At 42.2% G+C, this 14,508-nt stretch overlaps 1 protein-coding gene and 1 long non-coding RNA gene across 5 annotated transcripts in view; one reads left to right on the top strand and one right to left on the bottom strand.

Annotated features, from left to right (window-relative positions):
• Positions 1 to 14,508, top strand: part of LOC143264605 (uncharacterized) — a 71,922-nt gene that overhangs the window by 17,527 nt on the left and 39,887 nt on the right. The window contains exon 2 of the long non-coding RNA XR_013038405.1: positions 4,935 to 5,155. This is a non-coding gene — a long non-coding RNA (uncharacterized LOC143264605). The remainder of the gene's footprint in view (positions 1 to 4,934; positions 5,156 to 14,508) is intronic.
• The window catches only part of LOC100882227 (lachesin), an 83,761-nt gene that overhangs the window by 41,631 nt on the left and 27,622 nt on the right, over positions 1 to 14,508 (bottom strand). For all 4 annotated transcript variants that reach the window (XM_076532641.1, XM_012287459.2, XM_076532640.1 and 1 more), the window contains one exon: positions 14,060 to 14,238. In XM_076532641.1, the coding sequence (XP_076388756.1) occupies positions 14,060 to 14,238 (179 nt within the window). The remainder of the gene's footprint in view (positions 1 to 14,059; positions 14,239 to 14,508) is intronic.

Genomic DNA, 14,508 nt, shown 5'->3' with positions numbered 1-14,508 from the left:
TCCGGAGAATTCTTAAATGCGATTCAAAAATATTCAAAGCGATACGAAAGCATTTTAATGGTAACGCCTCGAACCTGTTCTCGAAACCAGTTCATTTAAATATCCGAATATATTTCTAATTTAATAAGTAAATTTGCATAAACATTTGTCTAATAGTTATCACACTGATCATAAATTTTAATAGTTAATCCTTGCGTAAATATATCGAACATGTTGAAATTCAATGGCCTTCGGAAGGAGGAGATAGAGCTGGGCGACAAACAATTTCGAGGAACGTTTACAGCCACGTTAATCTGGGAATTGCATGCTAATAAAATTGATCGAGAAGTTTGGAACGCGGGGGAGGAGTGTCGTAAAATCGTCTGGAGTCGGAAATCGCCAGGCAAAGACGAAATCTGGCTATCGAGAATCGACCGATCTTCCGTTTCGCTCAAGATTTCATAGCCGAGAGGATGGTGCCTGGCTGAATGCCGATGCGAGAACTGCGTCGCACGGAGAAAATACGGCGAGGTGTACGAGGTCTCTTATCGAGAATAAACTTAGGAATCTCCTGTTCGTGTTTGTATCGAGTTTATGAAATGAATGTAAATTTTGTTCATTTTGAGAAACAATAATTACATGTTCACCCTCTCTTTTTATCATAAATGCAGAGAAAATATTTCGTGTCTTTTTCGGAATTTTAAATAGAAAGTAGAAGTGATCTATAAGAAGGGGTTAAATTCGAAGATCGTGCGGCCCGATTACCCCGTTCAGATTCCGTGTTGGAGGGAATCTCGTAAAAAAGAAAAACGCTATCAAATCCGTAATCACAAAGTTCCGTGGGAAAGGAAGTTCGATAGGAAAGGGGCGACTCGGGGGGGAAGAAAAGTAAATCAAGCGAAGTAAGGGGAAAGAGGAGCTACATAGAAGCGCGGGAATAAAGTAGGAACTTGCAGAAGTCTCATTAAATAACTTAGCAATGTTCTCCCTTTCAAACATCCTGAAATTCCTTGTGACATGGGAATCGGGAGATATTTATCAGTTAAATTTACACGCGCAATTTATAGAAACTATTCCGACATCGTGTACGATATTCAGGCAGAAATTTCCATAAAATTTGTATGCTACAACATTGGTCCGATAGCGGAGGAAAACGTTGCCACCCCTTCGCCCCTTTTTAAAGCTAATAAATATTCTCTCACAGACAGTTTTGAAAGACGATCGAGTTCGAGGCGCGATATCGGCACCGAAAATTCTTCGCGATAAATTATTTTTCCTCGAAGGAACGTTCACCGTCCGCAGATAATTAGATTTATTAAGTCAGTCCTGTTTACACGGCGTTGGAGCACGTGATTTATTGAAGAGGCCCCTTCAACGGGAACGATGGAAGAAGGGGGATGGAGAGGCCGCTTGTTACGTAGATTATGAGGTGAATTCTGTCTCTTTCCTTTTGCCTTGCGCGCTACATATCTTATCTGGCTCTTTTATAATCAATTTAGATAAGCTTGTTCCTTTAAGCATAACTAATTACCTGTTCAACATTTCAATTCCACGATCGGAAAATCTTTAAGGGTCTCGCGTAAAAATTTAACAAAAAAGTCCGGTGATCTTCAGTCCTGAGTCTTTTTGGCGCAGTTATACCATCTCTAAAGGTTAGGTACCTTGGAATAGTGAGAGAACTAATGGTAGCATTAAACTTAGATTAAATGAAAATAATGGGGGAAGACTTATGACAGAATTAAACGTAGATTACATTGACAATGTGGGTAACGTAGATCGGCGCGATGGGAAAAAGCTACTGATATAATTACGTATATCACGGTGTTATTTCACTGAAATAGAAAGACTTTACTAGAGGGACTTCTTTGTGAAAAACAAAACGAACGAATTTGCGGGCAGTTTTGAACTTTATACCTTTACAACGGAACGATCGAAACAATCTTCGTAGTAATAACGACACGTTTCGTCGACAAAAAGAAGCAACCGCGTAGCAAATCAATTAAAACGAGAATAGATTAATCCGAACAATCCGTCGACAGAAATTCGTTCAGCTTTCAAAAGTATTCTCTATCGACGGACGCGAGATCGCGTTTGGAAAAAACTCGAGGGAGAAAAACAAACGACCGGGCGGGTGAACCCGAAATATCAATTACCGAAATATTCGGAAACCGGCGGTACCGAGGGATGGTCGAGTACCGGCGAGTTCATTTTCATCCCCTCCCGCATATTTTCGAAGTGGAGGGGAAAAAAGATAGAGGGACGAAACGGCGGAAAGAATCGTTATTTCTCGCGGCACGTGTAGCGCTTTCATTACGTACACGTTAGTCTTGGAGCGGTAACCGATGCCATTTGATGAAATTTTTATGCATTTGCTGGGAGCCGGAAGCCTGTTTGGAGACCGGTGGCGCTGTTAAAGTTAAACGGAGATGAGAACTGTTCGATAGCGGAGTATCGTATAGGCGTTTTTAGCCCGGACCAGAACACCGGCCCACATTCACCGGTTGATACGCTTAAATGAAACTAACCCACCCCTTCTGGCGACCATCCCCATCGCGGCTGTCGTCCAAAAACGAGCCTCGTTTCGCTGCGCTGTTCGATTCGATATATTCAGAAAAACCGATACTGTTTTATTGTCTAAAATGCTTCGGGTGTCAATGAATAAATTAAACCCTCTCCTCTTCTCTGTTTGTCGCCACTAACTCTCTGTACGTCTGTGTTTCTCTTTGTATATCTCCACACTGCTTCATTACTTTTTAACAATTATATCGCGTCATACGATGTGTCGTACGCGATGCACGCAGCGATACTATATAGAATATATATAAATTAAAAAATTTGTAGATCGAAGTACAAAGTAATGTGAAAGGATAAGTGTGAAACTGTGGAATACACCAGAAGACACGCGAGAATAAAAGTTTCGCAGTATTTGAACCGCATTGCTTTATTCGATGCATTTACGAGGTCAAAGCAATCGAAGGAGTATTGATTACGATGTAATTTACGACGGTTGATGAGAATTGCGTTTGATGAGAGCGAACATTGAAAGCGAGTGTTCTCGTGATTGACTCGATAGGGAGAGTTCAATGGTACGTTCAATTAGTGTGGAAATCTTTTGAAACGCGTAAGAGTCTCTACCGATTGTCTGATCATCGCGACGATCACCGACTCGCTATTCTACAATTTCTTTGAATCGTGAAATTTACAGTTAATCCCTCGCGCTTCGTTTGCGATCGAATAATTGCGATTCCATCCGTATAATTCCGCGAGCAAACGTGAAAATAAAAATGCGGTAATGTTTCCCGTTCTTTACCGGTGCGCTTTAAAGCATCGAGTACAATGAAATTCTTGGTAGAACTATGGTTAAATTAAAATTACAAAGTCGAGAAAGCGCATGAAGCACATTCGCGTCCAGAATGGTCGACACAGTTGAACGCGGTTGATCCTAAGCGACTTTAAATAATTCTCTGAGACTCGGCTCGGCTTCGGGATATTCAGTGTGGATTATTCAAAGTAGAAAGAAGCTACGAGTGGCGTGAATCGAGAGATAGCTTTACAGCGAGAACGCCAGGATGCAAAATGGATACGCGATCCTCTAAAATTCCCTCTGATCATTGTCCCTGGTGTCTTTTCGTCTCCATTCGTGGCTTGTTCAATTTACGATCCGTATTGTACATTTCACGATACACCTGCTTGAATCCTGTTATATTCGTTTAGTCTTGTTACACCGCTTCCGAAAGTTCACAAAAGGTGCGTTCAACAATTTAGAAGCTGCGCAAATTTCTTAAGTAATACGTCCAAAATATTATTCGCGTCGATAAAGAATCTTTAATAAATCGAAACGATTCGATGAGAAAGCACGATCCGATCGCGTCAATGAATTTCGCTTTATTTCTTCTGAAGCAATAAAAGGGAGGCAATTTCGTCGAATCTCCATATTCCCATCACGAAAAATATAGAAAGGAATCAAGGCTGGTACACGGTTGAAGCTAAAACGGTCCGTTCCGGTTGATCCTGGAATCGTTTGATTCGAAAGGAAGGGGCGAGACCGCGAACGAATAGGGGTTAAAACTGCTCACCAAAAAAAGAGTTGAAGGCGTGGAAGAGGAGTTGGGTCGGAGGCCGATTAAGCGACGAGCGTAGCGAAGTTATCTGCCCGGCTAAGCTCGAAATCTCCCTCATAAAAGTGGTAACAACCCCTGTTTGGAAAGCAGCGGTGGTGCTACCAGACTCGTGGCTTCGTAAAACTTTGGACGCATCGCGGAAAAGGGTGAAAGGTGCACGCGTAACGAGGAAGGAAGCTGAATTCGTGAGGTGGATGACAGAGACGGAAGAAGAAGATAATTCGAGTTTAAGCCCCGGTCGAAAACTGGCCAATAAATATCGGTCGACGGTTATTACAGTCTTCATTCAACGAACTAACTTAATCCAGCATTCTGGAATCGAAAAATCGTCTTATTATCTTTGAAACTCGATGGCGAATAAAAATGTAGTTACGCTGTCGTTAAGAATTTATTTTCCCGTTTAAGAGGAGAAGAAACTGAGCGAGCCGTATCGTGAAATTTTCAAAAGTTTAATTATAAAACTATCGCGAAAGATCCAGCTTGCTTTCCGTTCCCTCGCTTCTGTTGTTTTTTGTTCCCTTAGTCTCGAGAACTCTTCGTATAACGCGTTTCTACAATAGCGTGGCGAGGTCGGATTTAAAATTTTTAATTCTAATTTTTCCCTCTTAATCGTGGCCTCTCCTTTCGCGTTTTGTTCTCAAAAACTTTCTAAATTGCGGCCAACTCTCCTGAGAGCATCGTCGAGAAAAACAAAAGGTAGGTCCGATTTTGAATTTTCTCGAGACTCCACGCTCGTGGATATCGAAGTTCTTCCTTATTCCAGAAAATTCAGAGGTCACTGTCCTTTTATCCTTTCGTTGATCGACGCGAGTTTTTGCGCTTTTTTTTCCATAGGAACGAGTGGAGAGTCTGACTGAGAGAGGCGTCGTTTGTCACGACGTCAAGACGAGGCGCCCCCTTTCGCTGGAACTTCCCGAGGAAAACAATTAGATGACCTCTCGAATGATTTTATCGACATCCTTCAGAGAGGAAGCTGCCAGATGGGGAAAAGTAAAGTACGAAGCCAGATGGCATCGACGTTTCGCCAAACACACCGTGTCCCAGAAATTTAATTGGTGAGTCCACAATTTTTCTCTCACGGCCGTTCTTCCCGATCGAAGTCTTCCCATTTTCGTTGATAAACTTTTATCGATCCCGATACGAGGTTTACTCGTTCTTTTCCTCGTCGATGAAGTCTCGGCACCGAAACGGATGCATATCCATATTCTACGCTTTGGAAGTTCGGAACTTTGCAAAATAATGCATCACAGGCGAGTGGGTCGCGAAAGTGTACTATTTTCAAAAGTGGAACTCCGTCCATAAAAGTTTTGGTGGTTGGCGCGAATCGTTGTAAAATGTTTGCCGAAAGAATCGACGCGAAAGACCACGCACGAACGCAAATTATAAATCCGGATAAACACGTAGACATCGAGAGACGGGGACGTGGTCGCGCAAAAGGGTCATTTAACCGAAGCAAAATTTCCGCTTGCTAATAAACGTGGTAAATAAGAGGGAGCGCTTCATATCTCGTGGAATCGAGAGGCAAACTCGCTTTGCATATTTACGTGACGTTGTAATGTTGAAATTTCCCGTAATTCGGTTGCGTGCGGTATATCAACAAATTTGCTTTTTCTTTAATTTGTTGGTGAACCGTAGGTCCGGTGTAATTTAACCGCGCGCTCTGATCCTCTTTTTAATAAGAAAATCCACTTTTTTCAACAGTAATTGAATAAATCAATGTCCAACGAAACCGTTCGTTCCACGAAAGAAACCTCAGCAAAGCGGAAGCTAGGGTCGCTTAATTAAACCGAGAAAATGTTGTCTCTCGTACGGATCGACTTATGGACGGTGGTTGTAATTAAAATGGTATCCACCTCGAAAACGTACGAGCCTGCACGAAGCTTCCGCTGATACTATTTCTCGTTTCTACGACACGTTTCGTTTTCCCTCTTTCGCGATATTCTATCAGCATACCCGTTTCGTTGATTATACCTGTGCCGTGCTTTTATTCCGTTTTTTATCCTGCTCCTTTTAGGCGACATTAATATCGATCTCTTTTCTATTAAATGTTCAAAAGGATGGCTGGAACAGGCTCGTATATCTGTCCATAATTTTTCGATGAGAAATACCTCTGTCAGTCGGGAGAAAAGAAAAGGTAACCGGAAAATTGAACCTAGCAGTCAAGCAAAATGGATTTTCCTCGAAACATATTCGATTTGATACTTTTCTCTTTTCTTTTCGATTCGGAACGCGACCGTTAGTTTTGTAAAACGATCAAGACGTTGTTTTATAGCTTGTTCGTTTCTCGATTTTCGAAGAAAGAATTGCACGATCATTTTATGGCGTACGACTATTTCCTTTGGATTCCGCGAAATTGCCGATAATTCCTATTTATCGTCGGAAACATTAACCTGGATCCAATCGGTCTTTTCATACACGGCAAAACCGTACTATGTAATATGATTAGCCATAGTCGTAAAAGTCCAGTAAAAAATTACCCATTCTGACGGCAATGAATAGCCTCTACAATTTCTTATGCATATCCGTTAATCGCATGTACTAACTTGCTAAACGAAATTCCCATGCTATTCGTACAACGTACATTAATTATCAAAGAGAACCTACTTTACTGTTCTTGACGTTATTTCTCGTAATCTTCGCGACTAACGTTTACTTTGCACCCGTATATTTCGAGTTGATTATTAAAAAAGTGCTTCTTAAGGCGCTAGAAGAACTTAAAAGGGTCTCTGGCTAGCGTCTCCAGAAAGATTTCAAACAATGAAAAGTTACCGCGTTGTTTTATTTCGACCACTGTTACGCCACTACTCGACTTTTTCCACCAACCTCGCGTTATTAAATACGGTTGAGAAAACAGGGGAAAACTAATTTAAAAATTTTTTCTGAAATCATAGGTTGAAAAACGGTGACCTCAGACGAATTAGTTTCGATCGTGCATGAAGCACGGAAGAATCAAAAGAACTGTTGTATCGATAAATCAGGGAAAGACAACTTGAAAGTTTCGCGTCGAGATTTAAGTCTTGTCACCGGAATTTTATCTCGAATCGCCTTCGATATCTCGTTCCTTTGGCTTTGCCCGACGCTCCCATCCGTCGCGAACTTATCGCGAAATTTCTTTGCTCGAGCGAGAGGATTACGCCGCGCGTGCAGACAGCGAAACAATCTTCGGATCTAAGCGTTCTACGTGCATGTACGTTTACATAGAGGATCGTCGCTGACGGACCTTGTCTGTATGAGCTTTTTTCGTCAAAGAGAACCTCGAATTTCTTCGAGTAGTCTAGAAAACGTAGGCGTGAAAGGGAAGAAAGTCGAAAGCTTAGTCTCAAAGCCTGGAATCTCATCTTTCGACGGTCGCGAGCGTCAAACAGTTCCTCCGGTGCTTTTCAGCTTTTCCAACCAGTCGAGTTTATCTCTTCTGCCTGTGATATGTCGGAGAAAAGCTCCTAGGACTAACTTGTTCGGCAAACGTCACACCTTTCAAGGAAATTGTGTGTACCGTGATAAAAGGTACGTCCTCTCATCCTCGAGAAACTTGAATTCTTCTTCGGACACGTTTCTTCTGCACCTGTGATGACTGGTTCAAAAGTTCCTAGATATACGATACGTCAATTGCATCTAACGATCTCCAAACCAGACTCATCGATCATTAAACGTACATTCTTTCGAGATGGTCAAGTCTTAACTTGAATGACCAAAGTTTTACAAATCTAGGTATTTGGAGATTCGAAAATAAAGCTCTGAAATTTTTCGGAGAAACACTTGTAAAGTGGTGTCCAGAGGAATAGTCTAAAGTGAACATTTTAGGTTAACGTTTGATTAAAGCGGGATAACACGTGCAGGAGACTCGCCGTCCTTGACGCCACACCAACACGAGGTGTTAATTATGCAATTTCGTGGTCAAACAAACTGCGCGAGGTGACCTACAAATCCCACGGACGGATAAAGTGTTGAATCGTCGCCTGGTTTCGGACAGAAAAGGCCCATTTTGCGCGACATTTCTCGCCCTTTCTTCTCCCTGCTCTTTCCTTTTTTTCCCATTCATCCAGCCGCTCTTACCCCGGAAGCCTGTTCTTCCTTCGAGCATAGCCGGTGCATTTAGTAAGCCGTGAAAGTAAAGGAGTTCCTTCTAAACGCAAAGTGGTCTCTCATCTTTGAAATACCTCGGCTACTTTCCCTCTGTTTTATACGCGTGCACATTCTTCGCCTGTTTCTTCTCAGCCACGTGGCGTATTTTTTTCTTCTTCTGCTCTGTTTCATCCGACACGCTTCTACGTCTTGACAGCAGGTAACAGGAAAACGAACGTTTTGTTTAGGGAGCTCGGTCGAGTGTAATCTTAATGAAAAAAAGTGAAGGGAAAGAACGAAAGCCTTTCTCTTTCGCGTGTTTCTTGAGAGTTGCCCTACGTAATTAAAACTCCACAAAGCCCTTCTGTCTCTATTTCTTCGCCGGGTCTGCATCATGGAAATTAGCTTTTGTTGCCAGCTTTATCATGCAAGAAAAATCCCCTGTAAAGAAAAAATTACAACTATTCCTCGATCGACGTAATTCTACAAGATGTTAAATATGCATAGCTCGAATTATGATTCTGCATCGCAGCGTTGAATATTTCTTTGAAAATTTCTTTTCCACCAAAGACTTTTGCAACCTATAATCAAATGATTCTCCGAAACAAAAATTTTTAAAGATACTACGTTGAAAATTGCGTGGAGATAAAAAAAGAAGAGACGACAATTGGCCCAGGGGATTAATCCCCAATTGTTTGTCGAGTCCTCCTCGAGTTTCAGGTGTTCTACGAATTCTCCGAGGAGTCATTCGAAGCTCCGAAAGCATGTCGCGTAATTTTAGAATTTCGGGCTTGAAACGTGACAAATGATTCACGGTGCTGATGCAGCTGCAACGGTTCCCAGCATCGGCGATACGTTTAAATGGAAACCCGGAAACCGCACGATGCCTGATTTCATGCGTGCCCGTGTCATTTTTTGTTTTCTCCTCTCTTTTTTTCATTCGTTCTCGGCTGTATTTTTTGTACTCCGCTAACCGCAAAGTATTTTCATCGGTACACTGGACAGTTTCAAGCGTTTCCAACGAGATTTGGAAAAATTTGAAAATTGCACGCGATTGTCCGCTTCGAATACCGTTTAGACCGATGTGACGTCAAACTACCATCGAATTACCTTCCGTCGACACGAAATTCCGGAAATAACGCCCGCGTGAATGATGGAACCATGAAAATCTTCCTACATAAACAACCCTCATGGTTCAATCAACGTTGTACAGAAAAATGAAATGTCGATCGGTGTTGAGTTATTTCTTCTATTTTGTTAAAGTGAATATCTTGCGGTGGTACTTTGAGTAATTACTTGTCGGTTGTAAATATTACATTTGTCATCATTTTATTGTTACATAGATCAAATATTTTCACTGGGTTTCTTCGATACGGAACTCTACCGAAAATCCTTTGGAATTTATACCGTGTCCCCTATTTACCACCATTGCTTCGAATTAATGTCTTCTCGTGAAAAATTCAGAAGCTACCCACTTCTAGAGCATTATACCGTAAATCGATGACACCGTAAATGATTTCGCGAAAGAGAAACTAGGATAAAATACGAACGGCTTTCGAATCGTTCTAGCGGTGTTCGATCCCACTCGAAAAGTTGAAATTGGCACGAAATTTCTTTGCCTGTAAACTTTTGAAAACGGAAAAAAACACCTCCTCCATCGAAGGCCGAGTTAATTAAACGAAGGCGAAATTTCGGTGAAAGACGAAAAAAGGAGAACGAAGCAGGAATCCGATAAGGATCGCTCGACGCTGCGGCGAGGAATACTCGATTCGTGATTAATTCCGATTAACCGAAGTGAAATCGAAAATTCGCCGAAATGTACCGCGAAGTTGATTCGATTTGCAGCCGAGCAACACGCTGGGTCCGTGTGAAATTCGCTCAAAGCAGTCGCGTTGTCGATCAAACGGAAAAAAAGAAGGAAAACAGGAACGCTCGATCTCGTGACGAGCATTCGAACGCGTCAGGCATATTTCAATCGCGGAGAAAGAACCGGAAAAAGGAAAGAAGAGGTCCGCGAACATGACTGTATTTTCGCTCGCTGACGATATCCAACGGCGCAGCTTTTTCGAACGGAACGAAAATTAATCGTATTTACGGGTAGCCGCATCCGTCATAAATAATGCACGCTCGGAATTCGCGGTTGTCCAATTTATGCGGAGGGAAACGAGAAGTCCTTGCGTTCCAACGAAATCGATCCTGATAAGTTTCCCGTTTTTCCGCGGTGATCCATCATGGCATCCATGTTTGCTTCGCCAACGGGGTCGCCAAATCGCGAGTCACTTTTGCTCTAGAATTTGGGACGTACGTGCTCGGTTTGTTTCTTCCTGTTCAGAGCTGAACGGATGAGATGCTATTTTAGCCTCTTTGATTCTCTACTTGTAGATGACTCTTTTGGACTTCCTCGCTGGGTCTGAATTTATTTTATGAAGAAAGAGATCCATAATATATTGATAACGAATACATTCATTAAACATTTTGGTTATTTGTATTCCAAAATATTAGTTAAAGGTATAAGATGATTTTTTGGTTACAAAATATGATGATCAAGTAAAGTCTTGTGAACGGTAGTTGTATACGTCTGACTATTCGACGACTCGTTCCACTGGCCTCGATCTGTCTTCGTATTATCGAGTACTTTCGTCAATAGCTGACCATCTACGGTCGTAAGGTTAGAAACTCGCAAGGTCATAGATTATCCGAGAGCGGATACCGAGCCATATCACGCTAGCCTTGAGAGACGTATTTCAAGAACGTGACCGATCGAACTTGAGAGATCTAGACATACTTCAAATTCCGAACGAAAGTGATATGATTGCAGCCGTAAGTGGTTTGAAATTTAACATAAACAGCTTCCGGTCATCTATCAAGGTGCAAACACCCTAAACCATCGCAGAATCAACAGATCAGGCACTTTACCTCCCCTAAATTTCGCGTCGAAGGGAGCAGTAACAAATATTAACGGAGAATAAATTTAACGAGTCGCTCCAATAACATGAATTATTGGTAACCTTTCTTTTTTTGAATTCGCGTCGTTTTTCATTTCGTGGTCCGATCAAAACGCATTTCGTTTTCTGCGCGAGACTTAGAGCGTCGTTGAATCGAAGCTAAATCGGTGAAAAAATGACTGGGAATAAAAAGAAAACACCATGGCTAGAAACGTTTTCAATCTGGCGTTTAAACGAGCGAAAAAATAACGCGTGTTCACGGTTTTCGTACCGGTTGAAATATTCATGGATGAACGCACGCGAGATACGATGACGTTAACAGGAAAAACCGTTTCGAATGAAAAGCTGACTTCGTTGAAGCGATCGTTTAAATACCATAGAACGTAAATCTTGCAGGCTTCGGAGCATCAAATAACTCCTGCATCCACCGAGCAAAGATAAACACGCGAACCTTTTCAGTCTCGTTATTAATATTTTGTTAATAAACATTGCCCGGTCTCGTTTTAACCGATCATCAAAGGCTATCGTCGCTAAGTTGGAATTTAATTACGAACCGATCGATCGTTCGATAAAATTTCACGGGCCTCCATTAATTTTCGAATTAACCCCGTGAACGATAAGTAACGTGTATCAATTTCACGTTCCGATGCATTGGATCGGCTCGTTTGATCTCCGTCTGAGCGGGTTGTTTAAAAAGAAAATTGGAACGCTGCGAAAATTCACTGAATTTTATAATATCGGCTGCGAGAAAGGATTTAGAAATAATAATTCAATTTTTATGGCGGAAAACGAAGAATATCGGTGAATGCAGCTCCCGAATGACCCTTAATCGTGTAAGAGCAAAAGGAATCGAACTGCATAAGATTATTGGCGCGCGACGATCCGTGGTTCTCCTAAAATGATTATGATCATCGTTTAGCATAAATTTTCGGCTTTCTTTTATACTCGCCCTGCCTGCGCCACTTTTTTCACCTCTTTAACTACGCTCGATCGATTCTTAAAACTTTTACATTCACGGGTGGCCCGACGATCGCGGACCGGGAAGATTTTTATCGGGAACTGCTGACTCCGGTGAATCGTTGATTACCGCTTTCACCAACATTTTGCAACTTTCCATGCCGTAATCGACCCCATCGAAATGGAAAAATTCGTTCGACTCGCGAACAAGTTTTCGAAAGAGAAAGATTCTCCACGCGAAAGTGGAATATTAACATTCATGCTACTTCCACGATGTCTCAACTTTTGATTGCCTTCGATTCTAACGACGATTATTTACTTCTGCGCTTCCTCCAAGCATAAATAATGTTTACGTGTTTCAAATCAAGTCGTAAAACTCTCGACAAATACGCTTATTAATATCGTTCTCGTGTAACAGTTTTTTAAATGATCCATCAGATTGTCGCGCATATTTTGCATAATTTAATGCGTCGGAATTGCATAAACATTCACGGTGGGGCGATAACATTTTTCCTGTGTTCACATTCCCATTATTTATCGAGTCATAAATTGAATTTATTCGCGGTCTTTCTACGCGGAACACGCACACCCTGCCACGGTTGTTCGCTCAACAACGATCGTTGATTATGATAAATGGACGTCGTTCGAAAGGAACAAACGCTGGCAGTTGGAATGTTAACGAGCGAACGGAGAATTAAGATAGCAGCCAGTTTCCTGGACAGAGGGTGAGAACGCGGGGGTGGCGGATTCAACCCTCGCCGGCAGATAGGCATCTCACAGATACCAGCCACGAAGGAAACACCTTGATGTCTGTGTCCCCGAGCCTCGTTTTGATCGATTGTCACGAGCACGCCAGGTCGACCTCCCGAGAACAGACATCCACTACGTTTTCGTGCCGGCTGTTCTAATCGCGACCGGTATATTTATTGGTCGGTTGTTATTGCGGAAACGACTATTTGTCATGGGCCGGTATTAATTACACCGGGACCCCTTTGTACCGATAACAGAGGCAAAGGGGCCACGACAACGTCGTCGTCGACGGAGACGCGGGACAACCTGTTTGAATAGAAATTCGCCTACGAAGTGGGAACCGAGACTCCGCCAACTTCCGAAATTAATTGTTACTGTCCTGTTACGTGCGTGCCTTAGGGACACGTGAGTATCTCTAATCGAAAATACGGGAGTGAGTTACGGGTCCCTTTGGCATATACAATAATTCCAACAGACGAAGAGTTGCTTGGTTACGATCTCGGAAACTGTCGAGATAATAATTCTTTGTACTTTCTTGTAAAGTGTACGGTGCAGCAGCACGCGACGGTTACAACAATCGAGATCGTGATAGCAACGCGTGAAAATACCACGCTTGAAAGTACAGTGCGTGGAAAAGCAGCGCGTGGGAATATGGTGAGTAGAAATATAGCACATGGTAACACAACGCGTGGAGATAAAGGTGCATGGAAATACGGGGCGTGAAAATACCACACCTTAAAGTATAGTGCGTGGAGATATAGAGCGTGAATACTGGACGCGTGAAAATATGGCGGGTGGAAAAGCAGCCCGGAATATGGTGTGGAAATATAGCACGTGATAATACAACGCGTGGAAATAAAAGTGCATAGAAATACGGAGCGTGGAAATAATGGAGCGTAAAAATACGATGAGTGAAACTGCGATACAACAATATAACTTCTACCTTCATCAAATATCGAAAGCAAATTGAGACTGCAACTTCCCAATCTTTTGCGATATAAGACAAGAAGCTTCAAAATTTTGCAAGAGTGTTGTAAATCGTTACAGAGGTTAATATAGTACTAACAGAATGATGGTTTCCAGCCTGAAGATATTTTTTACGCGTTGCTTTAAAACGAAACTTTTCATATCGGTTGTAAAACCGTTGATGGTTATACGAACGAAACTCGTTACTTCGGCAACGCATTTTTTTGAACGACGCGTCGTCTCGAAGACCGCTTTCGGTAACAAATTACATTGGCTTACCACTTTATCTCCCAAATTTCGTACACGGCACGGTAGATAGACGGTCTGTCCGACGAATGCGCTGACGTTAGCCGCTGTCGGCTCAAAAACCGGCAAATCGCCCTCGACTGCATCGTTATTGGCATCGTTTGGTCGACGTTCGTTGTTCTCCTTCGATATTTCACGAAGTTGCACTGGAGCTGCAAACAAAACAACGTGTTCACAGAATTATATTTCACCGATAGTATATTCCGTATTCGTAATAGCTTCGAGCGGAAGCTGTATCGATCGATGTAACTTCCTACCAAACGAGAAAATCGGAGGCTGTTTAACGTTAACGCGATCCTCGATGGGTCTCTTTAGAGAACATGCGATATCATTATTCGAATTTTAATAAAATTGTAATAAATAATCATTCTCTTGTTAAGGGTATTGCGTATGCAGAGGTTTCGTATCGGAGTCATTGTATC

The sequence above is a fragment of the Megachile rotundata genome, chromosome 6, assembly GCF_050947335.1.
Source record: "Megachile rotundata isolate GNS110a chromosome 6, iyMegRotu1, whole genome shotgun sequence".
Taxonomy (NCBI): Eukaryota; Metazoa; Arthropoda; class Insecta; order Hymenoptera; family Megachilidae; genus Megachile; species Megachile rotundata.
Note: the sequence above shows the minus strand (reverse complement) of the source record. Positions and strands in the feature narration are given on the sequence as shown.